General features: G+C 37.8%; 1 protein-coding gene across 1 annotated transcript in view; it reads left to right on the top strand.

Annotated features, from left to right (window-relative positions):
• The window catches only part of LOC111861520, a 70,325-nt gene that overhangs the window by 23,118 nt on the left and 26,670 nt on the right, over window positions 1-20,537 (top strand). Inside the window, exons 3-8 of the mRNA XM_033750356.1 lie at window positions 1,429-1,592; window positions 3,622-3,780; window positions 8,087-8,154; window positions 9,458-9,538; window positions 11,456-11,617; window positions 11,807-13,678. Of these exons, the coding sequence (XP_033606247.1) occupies window positions 1,429-1,592; window positions 3,622-3,780; window positions 8,087-8,154; window positions 9,458-9,538; window positions 11,456-11,617; window positions 11,807-13,678 (2,506 nt within the window). The remainder of the gene's footprint in view (window positions 1-1,428; window positions 1,593-3,621; window positions 3,781-8,086; window positions 8,155-9,457; window positions 9,539-11,455; window positions 11,618-11,806; window positions 13,679-20,537) is intronic.

Below are 20,537 nucleotides of genomic sequence, written 5' to 3'. Positions count from 1 at the left end.
CTTGAAGGTGGTGGCCACCATTCTCTATGCACTGATGCAACCGTTTTCTGAAGTTCCCCTCTGCACGTTCCAACATGTGCACCGGAATTTTGGCTACTTCCTGCCGAATAACATTCTTCAGCTGAAGCAGGTTTGTGGGGCTATGTTTAAAAACCTCTGCCTTGAGGTATCCCCATAAAAAGAACCACAGGGCGTTAGATAAGGTGAGTGCGCTGCCCACAGGATGTCACCTCGAAGCGAGATGAGCCGTCCGGGGAATTTTGCCCTCAAAACTGTCATCGAAGCTCGGGCTGTGTGGGCCATGGCACCATCCTGTTGGAACCAGACATTTCCTAGATGCATTTTTTCAAGAGCTGGTTCGAAAAAGTTTTTAATCATGTCCACAAACCGCTGTGAATTGATAGTAACTGCATGATTGTCTTCTTCAAAAAAATAGGGGCCAGTAACTCCAACTCTCAACAGTGCACACCATACTGTAACCTTATCACTGTGAAGTGGCCTCTCATGGAGCTCTCTGGGATTGTTACCACTCCAATAGCACATATTCTGCTTGTTGACATATCCGGATATGTGAAAATGTGCCTCATCACTAAAGAAAACAAGTGCGTCAGGGGGTAAAGTTTCCAATAATGTTTCACACGCCGTTACTCGGTTCTGGAAATCATGTGGTAACAATTCTTGCACAACAACCATCTTATAGGGATGGAAATGAAGATGTTCGTGAAGAATTCGGCACATTGAACGATGGGATATGTCTAGGGCGACTGCATGTTTGTGAGCGGAGCATCTTGGAGATCTCAAAATCAACTGTCGAACTTCCTCCACATTTTCTGGCATCATAATGGTCCGTTGTTGTCCTGATGATGTTTTCACCACACTTCCAGTTGTCCTAAAGTTCTCTACCCACAAGACAATTGATTTCCGGTCGGGAACCGGACCTCTGGGCTTAATTCCAAAGTGAGTATGGAACGCACGCTGCACTGCCACATAGGAATGGTTGTTTGAAAAATAGGCTTCAACAGCAAACGCACACTGCTCACTCATCCACCTCATGTTTCCTACTGAGGGGTATTAGGCAGAAACTTCCGTGACTGCTGCGTTCGCCAAGCCTATCCCCACTTTTCTGCAACCTCCCCTCCCTTCACAATGCGTCTTCACATAAAGGAAGTTCCTGTGCCCCACCCTGTATTATTAAAGTCTCACTTTATGCGCAAATTTGAAATAATGCAAATTCTGTTATTATTATTCCTATAAGAAAATGTGTTTGAATTATGCAAGGTTTCCAGGAACACATCCTTGGATAAAATGTGACTGCACTGTATTGATAACATGCTGGTATGAACATTATTATGGTATATTTAGCCTTCAGTGTCCTGTTAAATACAGCTGAATAATATCCAGTATTTTTTATGTCTCATAATTCTTCAGTTGTACAGGGAAGAGTCAGGGACTGGTAATGTCTTTATGGCCTTCTCCAGTGATTCAACATGCAGTTCAAATCTTCGGAGTGCCACAGCAGGGTATGAGACACTTAGCCTGAGTGTAATGCCTGCACCACGTTGGCCTTCACAGGTGGATAGCAGCAACTGTAGGTAAAAACTGCAAAATGTTTTCATAATGCATTGATTCAGTCCATGAACATTCTTTGACCATTCTGTGTTTAGAAAGATTAACTTTCCACTTCTAAATCAATTGACAAACTTGTTGAGACTGCGAGAAAGAGTTAACTAACACTTCGAAATAAGAGTTGGATGAAAAGTCAGTTCCTGGAAATGAGAAAGAGCATTCAAATGATTTTTTAGTGTTTTCAAAATAGTATTACAGGATACTTTGTGTAGAAAAATCAAAGAAACAGAAGCAAGAGCAAGACCACATCACTTCCATCATAACTATTTTGCTAATTTATCAATTTGTGTCCTTTGAGGAATTGGGATAGCTCAGTTGGTGTAGTGATGGGCCATGGGCTGGATGATTTAATTCACAGCAGGGACAAGATTTTTCTTCTCCACAGTGTTCTGACTGATTCTGGAGTTCACCCAATCTCCTATCCAGTGAGTACTGGGGGCTCTTTCCCTGGGGGTAAAGTAATCGGGTCTTGAAGCTGATCACTTACATCCTTTTTGTGCTGAGGTCTTGAATGGTGAAGCTATATGACCACTCTTCCATATGTCTTCATGACATAGTAGGTAATTGATTAACCATGGGCAACCTTACCTTATGTCCTTTGAGTTCATTACTTTTTGGTACATATCTTTTGTTCTTTGAACACATCGAGCGAGTATTTTGATTTTTGCTTAGTATTTTGTGATCTAATGTTGAATTTTAATAGCTAACTGAGGAGTTTTATGAAATTGAGTGGCAAGCCTGATCTGTATTAGAAGTCACTACCAGAAGAATGTTAAAAAAGAAACTTATTCTTTCTCTGTAAGCAGTCAAGTGCTGTGTCAGAGATGAAGCCCTCAACTAAAATACTGGGGATGTGATAATGTGCTGCCTGGTCAAGATAACCAGGAGGCTCCACTCATGAGCAGTGATTGATGAGTATGGAAGAGTGGTGGGATAACGGTGTTACAACCAAAAATAACCATTTTATTAAACTACTTGTGATTTTCTTGAAGGCAGGTGAAGAGGCTTTGATTGTTATAAAATGTATTATTATTCATGTTATTAGCAGATGTAGAAGCAACCATCACAAAACCTGCATCTAACCTTTTTTGAAAATGTTCTTTTTAGATTTGTATGATTCTGCAAAAGCTTCACAAAAAATCGGAGAATTTATTCTAAGGGATTGTTTAAAAGTACACTCTGTTTAAATGTGCGCCAGATGTAATAGGAAGAAACTGTAGAGACAAGATTGAATATATGGAATTAAATCATTGTTATAAAATTTATGTCAATAAAATTTCTCAAAAATGGTCCTTTTACCCATTAGATACTCAAAATTTTATCTGCAGCATTTTTTTAATTATTGCAATATTTAATTTCTAGATTATGATTTATTTAGTTCTTTATCTTGTCCTAATCACACTTCATTGTGAAAGGTCAATAAAATTCTTCTTTTCAGCATACCTTTAACAGTTTTTAGATAGGTTAATATATGACAAAAAATGTATACTCATATTATAAAGGTGTACTATAGTTCTCATGTTATATGGTATTGGAAAGATGACTGTTGTTCAGGATCTCATAAACAGCTTATTAACTAAAAGAATGTTAGCAGACATAAACTACTTTCCTTATGACATTATGTAATTTTTGTCTAAAACCTAAATTTCTTGGAAAGTATTAAGAACTGGAAAAGTTTGTTATGGCTTCGAGTAAAGAACCAGTACTTAATGGTCTACACAACCTGTTTTAGGTTACTGTTGTAATTGGTCCTCAAACTGAAATTCCATCAAGAGCCATTCGCTGAGGATGTGTCTGATAATTTGGAAAATCCTCGGAAGGAAATTTCACAATTTTTTTTTTTATTTAATGAAGGTTGTTATACAAACTGTAAAAGTAGTTTCTTATTTTCTCCTGAAGATTATTCTCAAGTGGGGTAACACACAGAGAAATGGAAAGACTTTGCCAAGATTTCTGAGATTGGAAAGTGAACATTAGCAAGTTTTGTTCTTACAGGTTTCCTCAGTGGGCTCATGGCTACTGGCAGCACATGTATATCGAAGGCAACGCACTCACATACAAAGATCACACTACTTTCAAGACCTTTACTATCCGATGCTTAGGCCCTGATTTGGGAGTGAGTGAACGTTTCCCTGTGTTCGCACGCACTCAGTGGTGAGTTGTAAGAGTGGCTTAGTTTGTTAGTATCTGGTATCTTATAACTTGTGTAGTAGTGCCTTATTGATGTTTCAATAGTTTTGGCTACTCTGATCATGCATTTACTTTTTTCTTTTCAGTTATTTAAGGCATATGATCTTTCAAAATGGGCAAAAATATTGTCATTGATAAGTATACTGATGCACAATTTATAATTGCCATGTTCGTGCCCGCCACTTTAGAAAGGGTGAGATAAGAATTATTAATTAACTAGAACATAGTCTTGCACTTAACTTAGCCATAACTGCTTCAGTCAACTTTATTAGCTGACAGTCCACATTACTATAGCTGAATATCCTGACATTTTTCTTATTTACAGTTACTTGGTCAAAACCAGTACCGAGAAATTCCTGCCTCGTGTTCTGTTACATTTACATTTTCATCGATCCAATCACCTCCCCAAAGGGCTGGATATAAGACATGTTATACATTACAAATTCATGATGACCACACATCATATGTCATTGGTACAATATAGTAAATAATCAGGCCTCACGCAGATAGCGAAAGTTGTCAGGACATCCCACAGAGGCTGTGGAAACACCACAGTCACGTTCTTCCCAACCATAACAACTATATGCGGCGCAGTTGCACTCCCTACCCATTACACATACATTGGGCAACCATATCATCAATACAGTTTCATTGTAACATATTAAAAAATACATAACAACCACAGTCATCATACATACTACCACACAACACGCGAGTCTCAACAACATATTGTGACGTGGATAGCCCAAAGGGAAGTGGGGGGTCACGTGAACTCTGCGTTTCCTCGAGTGACATCACATACCCCCACTCCTTTCACCAGTACGCAACACTCTGTAAACAACCCCTCCCCGCCTGCGGTGATGTAACAAAGGATAACGCTATGGTTACTGCCCAGCCGTAAACAACTCCCAACAGCATTGCTCGCAACACCTGTAAACATGGCGACTAGACAACAAAGAAGCAAGCCATTTTCCCATTGTGTGACTGAGGGTATATAAGAGAACTGCACTGCCTAAGGAGTGAGTTGAATTGTAGCCGCTGCCAGAGACAGTTGAATGGATTCACAGAGATGTAGTTGAACAGCAATCTAGGTAGTGAATTGTATATGGTTAAGATTGTAAATGGTGTGATGTAAGAGCGAGTGAAATAAATTCGCTATAAAGCCGTGAAGTTACTTGTTGTGTGACCTACCCAACATGTGACAATATAATAGAAGAACACAGACCAGTTAATTATTCTTAACATTTGAGCCCCTTGCATGCTCGACAAATTCGTCAATAGAGTAAAATGAATTTCTTTGCCAGTAATTTCATAAAGCAGACCTAAATTGATTTTTATCATTTTTAAAACAGAGATATTTGGCGGCAGAGTATTAAATAGCTTGATGGCTGAATAATACACCCCTCTGTAATAGGATGATAAATGTGTTGTAGGTACATGAAGGTGGTCATTCATTCTTGTACTAATCATATATACCGAGTTATTGATCTGAAACTTATCCAAGTTATTTAAAACAAATGTCATCAATGAGAGCAAATATACACATGGGACTGGTAGTATGCCAAGCTTTTTAAGTAGGCCTCTACATGTATGAGTTGGACCCACTCCCGTCATTATTCTTATTACTTTCATTTGCTTAACAAAGACCTTATGACTGTCAGATGTATTTCCCCAATATATTATTCCATAGTTCGCCAATGAATAATAATATGCATAATATTCTGCTTTAAGATTATTAATATTTAATATATAAGATAATTTTCGCACCAGAAAACCAACTGTGCTCAACTTATGGAGCATAATATATATATGTCCCTTACAAGTCAGATGGTTGTCAAGCTGCAGACCAAGAAATTTTATAATTTCTATTTCTTTCAGCGCTTTGTTAGAAAACAGTGTATATAGTTTGTAGCTTGTAGCTGCGGTTGAGGTGAATTTTATTATTTTTGTTCTATCCAGATTTAACACAAGGTGACTGTTTTGAAACCACATAAACATATGATTAAAAACAATGTCCAATTTTATTTTTAAATTATGGTAGTCTTTAACTGTGCAAAGAATACTCATGTCATCTGCAAACATAATAACTTCAGAAATTTGACTTATTTCAAGGGGGAAATCATTTATATATGTATTAAACAGTAAGGGTCCCAACACTGAACCCTGAGGCACTCCACATCCAACAGATTCCCAATTGGAATAATATTTATTCATATAATTTAATTCCACACTTTGCCTCCTATATTGTAGGTAAGATTTGAACCATTGCAGTAATACACCCTTCACTCCATAATACTGTAGTTTCATTAACATAAGTTCATGATTGATGCAGTCAAACGCCTTGGCTATATCACAAAATATTCCAGTTACATTCTCTTTTCTATTCCAAGCTGTAGCTATTACATTGGTTAATTTATATATAGCATCTTCAGTTGATAATCCATTTTGGAAACCATACTGCTTTGAAAGCAGTATTTTATGTGCTACAATATGATCATTGAGTCTTCTAGAAATTGCTGTTTCAAAAACTTTTGCAAACCCAGTTACTATAGAAATTGGTCTGTAGTTACTTATAACAGCCTTTTCCCCTTTTTTGTATATTGGGTTAATAATTGCAAATAGTAACACAAATACTGTCATCAGTTCATAATATTGCAGTAGATAATAACCATTAGAAATGCTGAGAACAAAATGAACAAGTCAAAATTAAAGTGCAAAGTGTTTAAGAGAAAAATAAAACATACAAACATTATCAGTACTATGAAAAACTATAATCATTTTGTTATCATTTCAGAACACTAAAGCTGTAAGATACTGTGTCTGAAACAGTTATTTTAAGCATTATTTCAGTGTCTCTTTCTCTGAAAGAAAAATAAATTTGAAAGTATTTGGATTCAAAATATTCAAGATATTTGGGCTAATACAAAAGGAGAAAATTAAAATAGTAAGAACTTTGTAATTCAGACTATTCTGGTATTACTGCTATGAAAGTATGATGTGGTGATGTGGAGAACATTAAGCTTCTTCAGGTTAGGATGATATGGCAAGTTTTTACATTAGTGATATCAAATCTTTGGTTATGATACCAGAGAATTATGTACAGTTATCAGCATTGACAGTGTCTGTCATCCTGAGTTTTTTCAAACACAGTTTTGGAAAGTTTCTGTGTTCAGAGAGGAAAAGTTCTTACACAGAAACAAAGCCATTTTAAAAAATGTTGTGTTTGAGAGTATGGCATGCTTGATGAGACAAGAGTGCTCTTGAATCAGCAGATGATTATACATTTTTTATGGGAAATTTTAAATTGTGAATGAAATTATTTCATACATAAATGAGATTGGGTGGCAAGAGAGCAAAATTTGTTATTAATAAGATGTCCTTTTTGGTTTTTCATTTTTTAATGGTGCCTTCAGTTGCTAAGGTTATGTAGTATCAGTTGATAGGATGTTACTGAATAAAGAATTGGAAAAAAAGTCAGAGGAACTGGTCATGTCCCAGTTTAAGGTGCTGTCTTAGCATTAGGCTGGACAGACTGAAGAAACCATGAGAAACGTGTCATTATAGCAGGTCTCCTGGACAAGATTGTAACTTGGTTCTTCCCAAACAGGCAGCAGGTCTGCTAGCCATTTGGCCATGACACTCAGTGATGAAGGTTTCATATATAATACTAAGAGGTCATTAGTTATGATACTATTTATGAAAATTTTATGATCCAACTGAAGATAAAAGCAAAAAAATAGTGATAACTTTTCTGAGAAACTACAGTATGTACTTAATACCTTTGTACAATGTAATATAGCTGGGATACCTAACTAAATAAGTAACTCCATGGAACTGAGTCTTTCTTGAGAAGATGCCAGTTGCTCAGCTACCCAAGAATTTCCTAACATTTTTTGGAACCTGAAAATTGAATACTGTGTTCACAAGAAATCTGATCTCTATCTTGCACCACGTCAGTGCAGTCCATACCACTCAATGGTATTTCTGTAAGATCCATTTTAGTATTATCATCTCACCTGTGTCTAGGTCTTCCTATTGGTGTCTTTCATCCTGGATATCCTGCAAAAGTAATGTTGTGTATATGCACACACACACACACACACACAGTGTAATATGCCTGGGATAAACATAAATACACACGCACACATACACAGTATGTTATCTTTATGACTGAATTAATATTTTACATTTCTCAGTTCTTGTTGGAAAGGTGTTACATATCACTGGTAATGCTGCATTGTCACAAATGTGCCTTGTTTTGTCATTTCAGTGGAGAAGAAATGTATACATGTATCTGGCTGAAGAGACGTGGTGTTAATGTTTTGGAATTTCAATTAGGTATGTTATGAATGCTGTTGAACGCGCTAAATAAATAAGTTCATGTACACAGGGATTTGAAAACCTTACTAAAAAGTAGGAGGAAAAATATTAATAATGTTATATTTTAGCGTCCTGTTGCACTGATTTAAGTCCATGATTTATTTCACCATCTTCTAGTATAACACACGCAGTCACAGGAGCAAGACACAACATAAAGCACAATACACACACGAAAATAGAAAGAGTGCTCCGACAGAAGAGGATAGATGTGACTCGAGTAGTGAGATACGACATAGGAAAAATCCTGAACAATTTTAATATTTAATATTTATCAATATATATGATAAATATATATTTTAATTATTTTTTTATTATGAAGACGACAAGGCATGCAGTGAACTAGTTTAACGTCAATCGAATAAGCACCTGAAGATGGCACTTTTGTGCCGAAACATGTAGTGCGAGAGAGAGGAGTGAGGTAGATAAGTGTATGCGCTAGAAGACGGTGAAATAAATCATGGAAAAATATTATTTTATTATATATTTTTAATCGAAATTCTGATATGAAGTGTGTGATATTTCTCAGTTTCCCATAAGGTTATGGTCTTGCCAAACACTGTACTTTTTGGTACTGTAACCCCTATGGCCGTGACTGATAACTTCATTTTATTTTGATGTACACAGTAAATTTACTAAATCTATTGCCATAAGATTTAATTTTGTCTATTAAGTAACCATAAAAATTAATTCTGCAAATTCCGAATTTGTGTTTCAATAAATATATGATGTCTGTTGTCCAGTAAGGAAACTATTTTTAACTTTCTTCCCGCGACATTTCATATCTCTCTCAAAATAGCAAATGTCACACAAATTGACATATATCTCGGTCACCAAAGTCCATTAATGAGTTAAATGAGTAAGCATCACTATGAGACAAGAGCTTCCTTGTGATAGATTTCATTGAAATATGTAGATAACCAGTGTGTTAATTGTTATAATGAATGTATCTGTGGAGATTACTGTTTCTGAGATGCAAACTCGTGTAACTCAATAGGGGTTTACTGACATTTCAGGGGGACATATGCTTCCATCTTCAGGGCCTTAGAGTAAGCCAAGCAGGTCATTAGCAAGAAGCAGGCAGCAAGCAAAGTTGCCTGTTTTGGTGAATGTGTGCTGTACTACATCACATTACATCTCAGGCCCTATGAGATCATAAAATCCAACAAATGTAACAATATCTGAAAAATAATTCATCCTTTCTAAAGTGCAGAATTCTAGAATACGTTAGAGCTGCTAATAAGGCAAACATTATCTGTTTCAGGTTTGCAGTCAAGTACTTATTACAACAGCACATTATGTTCAGACACAAATTTTGAGCCAAAGATATGGATTACACAGGGCAGTAAGTGTGCTTATCTATATTACTTACCAATAAAACTGCACATTTGACTGGTTGTAATAGTAGTACCTATAGACATACCAAAGTATTTGGAATTGAACTATCTTAATTAAAACTCATGGGTCACGACACAGTGAAATCTGATACACATACAACTTATATATACAAGGTTCAAACTTTTGGTCTTCTTTACTCTTTAAGATTTACCAAACCGTGACTGAGAAATTAAATTATAGCTCTCTGTTTGTAACAGAACTGTAACATGTTCACCATTTTAGATTGTTATATGCAACAATATCCTTGTTGTAGAGGCCAAAAGCCAAGTCAGTGTTGGACAAGATTATAAATGTTTCACATCCTAAGATTACTTACAATTGGAGAACAGAATAAATTTCTGGTTTTCTAGTATTCAAGCATTTCCTTGCCCTCAAACATGCTTTTATGCATGTTATAACTTGGAGAATAATCAGTTCATAAAGCAAATGGAGTGACTCTCCACTTTTCTGGAAAGAACAAGAAGAGAAAGGGAGATGGAAGTTCTCAAAGTTTTGGGAAAGAGAGGCATGTGCTGGCCAAGCTGCACTGTCCACTTACTGTGCCTTGTTCAGTCCAGTGACATATGTTTTTACCTTTTATTGTAGTGCCAAGGCATAAACACAAATTTGGTTTCGTCTGTATTTACTTTTAGAATAGCTTCCTCAGTAGCAACTAATACTTCATTCATTGTAATTATTTGGCAATCATAATTACTATAAAGGGGAACAATTGAAGAAATCACATCATTTAATACATTATTCTTGAAATCCTTTTGCCCAAATGCCTAAAGGATTAGAATCTGTCAACACTAAGTAATCACTCTTGACATGGTTAACCTATAATTCAAATATAACACACACTATCAAACCAGATAAATAATCAAATTGGATACAATATGTAAATCGAAATGCAAGCCAACTTTATGAATTTATTGAGAGGATTTTAAGAGTATTACAGTAAATCATGAGTCCCACATATGACCATGTCAATCACCAATCACATTCAGATACTACAAGCAACCATTTGTTAGGGGCCGCGCCATAGCTCAAGTGGTTATTCGCTGGCTTCCTACCACGGCGGTCCGGGTTCGATCCCGGGTCTGGTCAAGTGGGATTTGTGGTGGACAAAGTGGCGCTGGGGCAGGTTTTCTCTGAGTACTTTGGTTTCCCCTGCCAATCTTCATTCCACCAATTGCTCCACAATCACCCTCACCTATAATCTGGGGCTGGTACAATAGGCCAGAAGTGGCTGCAGTACAAAGGACTTAGTCCCACCCCACTAGCAATAAAAAACATTTGTTATCTATTTCAGTTGCTAAATAGGGGTTTTGCTGTGTTTACTACTGTCCCTCTAAGAGAAATTCATACAATGTATAAAGTTGATGAGCTAGTAAAAATACTTTTAGCCCATTTTTAAAGTCTTTACATCCATCTGATCTTAATTCTAAAGGCAGTCTTTTATAATACCCATATTGATAACACTCTTCTTAAAAATTGATGTGTTAACAATTTGTGGTAATTCTCTCCTGATTGAAATGTATGATTTTTCGTTGTTCATAAATAGCTGAGTTCTGTCCAACTCTGCTTTCATTCTTACTCTTGTATCTAATTTATTATGAGTGGCAGTTGATCTATTATATCAAAATTCCTACTAATGATCCCCAGTAGTTTCTTCAGGATATGGATTTATTTCAGCAACTGAAAGAATCATGCAGTCATTCATTCAATCAGTCAGTGTAATAAATACTAATTCTGTACTGTAGTTAAAATTATAGATTGAAAAAGCAGATGAAGTTCAGGTTGATTCATATAAGTGTGAAAAGCTTCATCCAGTAGAAATAATTGTTAAGGTATATTCATAATATAGTAAATTTTATTTAAACAGGATTAGAGCGATTGCAGGAATCACCATGTCCAGTGGCTGGAGAATATACAGGAGTTATCCCAGATGCAACAAATCTCTGTGCAAAGCTGTCTTCTGACTGCAAGTCTCCAGAGATAATGTACTACATGGTGTCAGATTGTTCCCAGTCAGAGATATATGAAGGTGAGTCTCTTCTTATTCATCCCTGAAAATTGAAATTGGTATTGTCAACCATCATGTTTCATGGCAAGTGGAATCACCCTGAAACTTTTACCGCTTTTAATGAAATTATGTTGAAACATACTTCTGTTGCTTCATCTTGAAGGAGCATTCAGTGACTACTTTCATGAGTAACTTTAATTTAACTTGTAGGCATTCGAAGACGAGGAAGGAACCGTCGTCAGACTGGCACCAGGATCTACCGCATCAGTAATCCCCATACATCCACCACTCCTTTGCCTACATTTACTCACTTTCCTTTTAGTCAGTCAAATAATGAGACAAATTTGAAAAAAGGTGACAAAATTCAGCAGGACCAGTCAAATTCTGAGGCCGGAAAATCTAGCAGACTTTCTGGACCCCAACAAGATCATGATCCTGGACATAAACGGTCACATTATTCATACTATAAAGGTCCTAGTTCTCGGTATCCTACTTCATATCACATTGGTAGCAGTTCAACCACCTTGAGCCCATTAGATTCACAACACGAATACTTGGAGGAAGAATATGATCCATGGACTTTTTCAAAAACGCATGGACATCAGGCAGACAGCCATAAAGTTACACAACATCATGGAACAGAATACAGTTCCCACCTATCAGAAAACAACAGAAATCCTGCATGGGCTTCAGCCTCTTACTATGGAACAAGTAGTAATTCTAAATCAGAATCAGGTGGAAAGCAGCAAGACCAGACTTATGGCCCGAGATCTCAATGGAACAGACAGAGTACTTCAATGGGATCCACCCCAGGGGTTGGGATGGTAAGCAACACATACAGTGGTGACAGAATATTTAGAAACAATAATCCACAAGGAAGTCCAAGTACTTCCAGCAGCTTCTCTGGGCCTTACAGAGATACAAGTTTTTCTCATAATAAAAGTTCACAGAATAATCAAAGGACAGTTAACAGCTATTCTGGCCCACATGCAAACACAAGAATTGCATATGGTGATAGTTCACATGGAACCCAAAGAATAGGAGGCAGTCATTATGGATCAGACAGTGGCTCTGGCTTTCATTATAATGAAAATTTACCAGTTAGTCATAGCATTGTTGGTAACTATCCTGGTTCAGGTGAAGACTGGGGCTCCTCTTATAATGAAAATTCACAGGTGACCCAAAGAACTGTGGAAAGATATTCTGGATCAAATAAGAATCTTGGATTATCTCACAGTGAGGACAGATCTCTTAAGAGCTATTCAAGATCAAATATTAACCAGGACTTCTCCCAACATGATCACGTATCTCCAAGTAGTTATTCAGCGTCAAATAATAACCAGGGATTCCCTTACAATGAACAGAGACCTCCGGATGGCTATTTAGTTACAAATAGGAACCAGGGCTTCCCTCACAATGAACACAGACCTCCAAGTGGCTATTCAGAATCAAACAGGGATCATACTTTCTCTCACAATGAACACAGATCTCCCAGTGCTTATTCAGGTCCAAGTAGGGGCCAGAGTTTTGACCAGAATGAAAATTCACATAGAAATGGTGGATCCTATGCAGATTATTCAGTTTCACAGGTCTCTTCAAGCTCTGAGCCAGTAGGATCTCACAGGAACCATGGGCTATCAGTTGAAAGAGGCGCTAGTTCTGAAAATCATGGTACCTATAGAACTGTGATTCAGAATGCAGGAAAACATGTGTTTCGTACAGAAGACCACAATCATGACATGGGTTTTCCAAATACAGGACTGGATCAGAAAGCATATCCAAGAAGAGTCACAGAAGTGAGAGATCAGGAGAGGAATGTTAATGGGCAACAGCATGCTATTACTCATGACATAAGTTCCACAGTCCACTGGGAAGAAAGATTATTGTCACAAAATCATTGGAACAACAATGTCAGTACCCAGCCTTTCAAAGCCACTGAAAGCCGGCATCATGGATTGGAAGGATCTCACTCTATTCTGAAACCTGATCCTGTCCAGTTCCTGCCCATTCCAGTCCAGAGACCCAGACATGGTGACAGACCAAGCACTGTTCCAAGAACAGCCACCCTCTCCAAACGAGAAGGTAGTCCTTTGCCTGATAATCAATGTATTGCTTGTTTCAGGACCTCTTGCAGCACCATGCACTTGATGCTTTGTGTTTACACATGCTGTCTTGTTTCATGATGGTGAACCACATTCTGATCAACTTGGCCTAATTAGGCGCTTTAGAAATGAACATGTTTTTAAAAATCTTCCTTGAGCTCAGTTCACTTTTAGAATTATCAAGTCCCATTCTATTATTTTTAGTATTAAATTCATCAGTGTCATTTCTTTAGCACTTTTTTTATTACTACTGGATAGGGGCCAAGTCCCTTGTACTGTGGCCTCTTCTGGCCTATTGTACCAGCCCCAGATGATAGGTGAGGTTGATTGTGGAGCAATTGGTGGAATGAAGATTGGCAGGCGAAACCAAAGTACTCGGAGAAAACCTGCCCCAGAGCCACTTTGTCCACCGCAAATCCCACATGACCATACCTGGGCTCGAACCCGGGGCGCCACGGTGGGAAGCAGGCGAGTAACCGTTTGAGCTACCCAATTGGTTCCTTAAAAATATTACCACTCTTGCCAAGGCAAGACGTTGTTATATCTCTAGTAAAGTTTTGCATCTTACATGAAGATTGGGCAATCTGCATTATGTCATGTATCAGAAAAATCGCCTGAATCGATCACATTCTCTCATATTCCTGTGACAGAAGAATCTTTTGCATAACTTCTTAGGATATTGAACTCACAACAATTAGAAATGTTACATTGTCTGGTATGTAAATTCATTAAATCTGAAGATTGGACTCAGTTCAGGCAATCAAGCTAGCAATTCTGAATTTCCACTCTTGCTTGATGTTGTGCTTCTCTTGGCCAGTGTTCTCTGTTACCAGTGTCACTGACACCTAGTGTCTATTCAAATGTAAAGTTTGTATTGGGCTGTCTAGAAATTTACAGACTTCATGGTAGTGTCATTTACAGTCATGCCATCACACATCTGCCATATTTCTTCTTGCTGAACTCTACATGTAGAACCTAAGCAACTGGGTACTTGTGATGTGTTTACCACTTGCAAGTTCCAGTTTAGGAGGATTGAGGTCAATGAAAATTTAATGGTTTTCTTCACTGAAGTGCATGGATGATATCTTAAAACAGCTAATGTTAAAGCATACCAATTTACCAACTGTATCATCACCACAGTCCCCTGTCCAAAGGTGTGGGACCCTGAATTATAGAAGAGTAGCCTTGATAAGCAATAGTGATATTGTCAGTAGATGGTGAACAAGAGAATTTCATGAAATGGGTGTAAAATTAAATTAGATTAAAAAATTGGGCAATACAAGTTGCCAGTAAAATCACAGTTGTTTTTGGTGATGGTGCATGATGGTTGTGGTGCATGATGCAATAGCATGCCTTGTGCTACAACACTGTAACCATTCAGTAGCATGGAATAATATTCCATATTTAGAACAGGATGCATGCACTTACCTTATAATCTGTTTATTTGTGCATCTAGAACCCTACCAGTATATCTTAGTGGATGTAAATATTGTCAGTCATTTCCTGGCTAGGGAAAGAACACCTGATATAGCAAGCAAATGATTATGAATTAAATCCCAATTGAAGTGAGATCATTTTCCTTAAGCAAAATAACATTTGTGTTAGAAACTTTAACCCATTAGCACATTTTTGCTTTACTCTCTGCATAATACTTATATTTAAAATGAAGTATTATTTGTGATTTATAAAAAGTCTTCTGTGTTGAGTTGTTATGTTTCAAATTTTGTACAGCCAATTTCAAGAAACAACCTACTTTTTTGTAATCTCTTGTAATAATGCATTTTTCTTTTCATAAAATGTGTAGAGGGAGTGAGATCAGTATATTTATAATTTACGGGAATTTTTAGGAATATTTATGGTAATCCAGCGTGTACATTCTTGTGCAGCATAAGTATGAATATTTCTATTGGACATTACATGTGTTTATAATACTTGTAAAATAGCCATGCATAGATAAAAGACACCATGGAAATATCAGATTAAGTTGGTTATGCAGCTCATTTACCTGCAGACCAACTGGAGGTGTTAGCTGTATACTGCCCGAGAAGAACAAGTTTTACTATTTTTTAGGCTTATTCAGCAAGTTTAATTATTGATAGTATTTCAAATTATGTAAATTCAAATGGATAAGGATACATAAACATTGTAATATTAGGCACAGAAGTGCTGAGGCCTATGGCAGAGTGCAAATGATTCACAACTACCATCCAATTCCTGTCTAAATGTCTAACCTCAAGATGCAGTCTTGTTACACAAAGAAGCAGAAGACGGGAAACTTGAACTGCTGAGAATATGATGTAGGTAAAATTACAAATTAATTTGCATTTGGACCTGAGATCTTACCATTGCTTCTGCAATAGAGTAACAATTGATCCTGTAGGGAGTAGATGTTCATGTGGAAATAAAGAAGAGATTAATAATCATGTGACCAGCACTGACCTCTGATTGTATCACTGGATTTTCTAATGAAAACATTCACAATCTGAAGATGATATTCAGATTTCATTCTCCATCTTCAGGGTAAGAGCAAGTTGGTCATTTTTCTGGCCAGAGGTGTAAGCTTACAGATAAAAGTGCCAGGGCCAGCTGTCACACGTTTCTAGATTGAAAGAAATGAGCATCAGTCATGATGTGAAATTGTTCTTACTATTTAGTGACAGACACAAATGCAGATTGAACCATAAACAGCTCACAAACTGCACATAGAGTTGTTAAATATTGTTTCTGCCTCAGAGGGGACTGAAATTATACAAACTACAATTTTTTCATGTCACCTACATATAAAACCTTTAGCAAAAATACTTTTAAAATTTTCCTTTCATGTATTTTCATAAAAAATACTGTGAACATATTATTTTTTTCCACTGTATGACTAAATATGATGATTCATAGAATCATACATTCGTAGAATGTCTATAATCATTCAGCGCCAAAGATGTCAGAATCCCAAACCAAAGTGAGCACAGGAATGACTGTGGTATTCATGTAGGGTTTCTAATTACTGGAAGGCAACTTTTTAAAGAAATTTTAAAACCACTGTAAGTTCTCTTTTAAAAGGAACTGTTAATCAGTATAACAGTATATCATAACTTATTTAATGGGCAACTATGATGTTACTTCAGAAGAAACCATTATCATATTGTCACGTGTTGGGTATGTCATGCGACAAATAACTTTACGTTGGTCTCAGATTTAGCGAATCTTTATTGAACACTCACACTTACACACCTTACAATTATTATCGCTTGCAATATCACTTGGCTCCTGGCCCAATATTTCAATACGATGTGTCAACTGTCCTTGGCCGTTGCTGGGTCCCAACTGTTTTTGGAGGCGGCTATCCCAAAACTGTGTCCTTCGGCGGCTATTTCCAGACTGTCTTATCAAATGTATTGCCTTCTTATATATCTGTGGCTGTTGCTACGCATTGAAATTTCTGTTGTAACCATGAGGACTCCTGTTAGAATTACAATACTGCTGTTGTTATTTCCTATGCAACGGTCTATTCTAGCATTTCCATGGAAGTATCTCTTCTGGGTTCCGAACATGTGACACTGCTCCCTTCTAAAGGTTGTTCATCCCTGAACAGAACAATGAACAGGTGTTCATTGGTGTTCTGTTGACAACGTCTATGTGGTGTTCCTTCTATCGCATCCGCCCCTTTCTTCCGTGGTGTTCGCCCCGAGCACTTGCATGGCCCAGTGTTCGTCAATCCGTTGTTTCACATTCATTCATTACTTTCATCCATCCCTCATTCATTCTTGCTAGGGAGGCCAGTGCTTCTACTACCAGTTCCTCCCGTACGGGCCGTTTCCTTTTTTTCGTTTTGGAGGGGGTCGACACCACCACAGTGTCCAATCCATGGTTTTCTGTAACCCGCTAGAAATCTCTGCTGCTTGTTTCCTGATCTCCAGCCCTGGGGTGTTCCTGAGGGTCTTGTTGAATTCCCTCTTGCTTTGTGGCTGCTGTCTCGGCTCTCTGTTCCTCTCGGCTGACACTTCCTCCTGAACATCCATCGTTACAAGTTTCCTCGTACCATGTTGTCCCTGGTGTGATCTTTCCTGATAGTGATTTCTTTGCACCATGCCACTTCTGCACGGCAGGTCACCCTGAATCTCTCAGCGGCCAGTTCCTTCTGCAGTCGACACTTTTCCTGGGTCTTGTTAGCCCTGAGAATGTCTCTTTTGCATCATGCCACTGTTGCACGGCGGGACATTTTGTCTCTTGGCGTTTTTTGTGCCACTTTTGCATGGCGTGTTGTCCCTCTGCGGGTGACAGCCAATTCCATCGCGGGTCCACAATTTTTCTGTCAGATCCTTCGGTTTCTGACTGCGGCACTCCGTGGCCAGTTTTCAGTCCCTAAACCTTTTCTTCTTTGGTTCTCTGACCAGCATTACTTTGGCATCTTCTGCAGGGACCTCTCATTGCTCTGCCGCCTCAGGTTTCCTGTCCAGTGAGGTTGACTTTCTCTCTTCTTGACGTACCTCCATCTCTTGGCAGGCCAATGCCTCGTCGTGGTTGTCGTTCATCCATTTGTCTCTCTTTACGGCCATTTCTTCTCACCATGCTTTCATCGTGGTCAGCAACTCTTTATGTTTGGCCTTCCTATTGGCCTCCGTCTTTTCTTGGCCAGCTCTGAATTCCTTCAGCAGGAGTTCCATCATCTGCTGTGAATCCATTTCTCGATGCACTCGTAAATTCAGTGATTCACTGAGGCATGTTCAAGTTCATAATCCCACCTCTGACACCAGTTGTCACGTGTTGGGTATGCCACATGACAAATAACTTTATGTGGGTCTCGGATTTAGCGAATCTTTATTGGACACTCACACTTACACACCTTACAATTATTATCGCTTGCAGTGTCACTTGGTTCCTGGCCCAGTATTTCAATACAATGTCTCAGCTGTCCTTTGGCAGCTATTTCCATACTGTTTTGGCGAATGTATTGCCTTCTTATATATCTGTGGCCTTTGCTATGCATTGAACCTTCTGTTATAACCGTGGAGACTCCTGATAGAATTACAATACCGCAATTGTTATTTCCTATGCAACAGCCTATTCTAGTGTTTTCATGGAAGTATCTCTTCTGGGTTCGGAACATGTGACAATATTGTCACGTGTATCAGTGACTAAAGATGGGGTTTGGATTAGTAACTGGACCTACAGGTCTTAACTACAATTAATTATTACACTGTTGCTTGATTTACATAATTTATGATCACTCCACATTAGTCTTCTCAGTCTATTTCAACTAGTCTTCACTATCCATTTCATACCAGTGGATGTATAACATGGGAACTATAAAAGTCTCACTAAATTACATACCTCCAATGTTGATGTACTACAGTACATGTAGCATCACACTAAGTCATCTCATTCTTCTTCTGGCCACACTGCTGTTCCCTTGGAACTTTAGAACTCAAGTGAAGTCCATCTGTTACTCATTCCTCCAGCTTATGACTGCCTTGTAACTGCCCTGAATGAATTCTAGCACTCCCTTCTCTTATAAGCACTCTGCACAGACCTCCCATGGAAAACACTGTATCTATTTTAATATATTTTACGGAAATGACAACACCCTGAGTGAAGTAAAACAACAAATTATAGAAGAATTTTATCTCATTTTAATTAAAAGAAGACTACAGCATGTGGTTTTTTAAAATTAATTGAAACAGTGTAGCAGTTTTAACAAGGTCTAGATTGAATATCTGTAATAAAACACCTGAAGATGGCCCTTTGAGGCCGAAACATGTAGTGTTAAAGAATATATTGAAGTGTAAAACAAGTATTGCAATTTAGACAGATTATAGAAAAATGGACACTAATAAAAATACAGAAACTTTATGTGGCGCTAGTAAAAAGGTTGGTCTGGAAGTAAATCTAGAGAAAATTTAGCACAACTGCATGTTGATGTCTTGCCACCAGAATGCAGGGCAGAAACATGGTATAAATATAGCTAAGAGATGTTTTGAAAGTGTGGCACAGTTCAAATATTTGGGAACAACAGTAACAAATCAAAATTTGATTCGTGAGAAAATTAATAGGAGACTGAGTTCGGGTAATGCTTCCTACCATTCAGTCCAGAACATTTTGTCTTTTCATCTGATGTTTAAAAACATAATTAGAATATACAAAACTATAATGTTTTGTGTGGTTCTGTATGGGTGTTAAATTTTGTCTCTGACATAAAGGGAGGAACATAAATTTAGGGTGTTTGAGAACAGGGTGCTGAGTAGATTATTTGGACCCAAGAGAGATGAAGTGAAAGGGGTTGGAGAAGATTCTATAATGAGATTCATAACTTCTGTATATGTAATTAGAATGATCTAGTGTAGGGGAATGAGATAGGCATGACATGTAGCATGAATGAGGGAGAAGAGGAATGCATATACAAATAGAATATTCGTGGGATAGCCAGAAGGAAAGATACCACTAGGAAGACCAAGATGTAGGTGGGTAGGTAATATTAAAATGGATCATAGATAAGGTGGGTTGGACTGGACTGGATTGATGAGGCTGAGGATAGGGACCAGTGGAGGCACTTCTCAAGAAGGACTCAGCTCCATAAAGCTAATTGTTAAAAATAATTTGTCAGTATCAGTTGAAAGGTGTTAGCAGTCACACAGTTCAACTAGCCTACAGCATAACCAGTAACAATAGAAAACACTACATTGTGATGAAAATCTGCACTGCAGTCAACTGAGCACTCATATCATTAACCCTGTAAGCCTAACAATGCCAAATCTAACCCACACCCATGAGATAATACTCCACAAGACAGTTGCTGCAGACTGGCTATTGCCTGATGCTGTCATGCCCAAGCCCTTCAAATCACT

This window comes from Cryptotermes secundus, unplaced genomic scaffold (genome assembly GCF_002891405.2).
Source record: "Cryptotermes secundus unplaced genomic scaffold, Csec_1.0 scaffold991, whole genome shotgun sequence".
NCBI lineage: Eukaryota > Metazoa > Arthropoda > Insecta > Blattodea > Kalotermitidae > Cryptotermes > Cryptotermes secundus.
The sequence above is the reverse complement of the archived record's forward strand: the minus strand, read 5'-3'. Positions and strand labels throughout refer to the sequence as shown.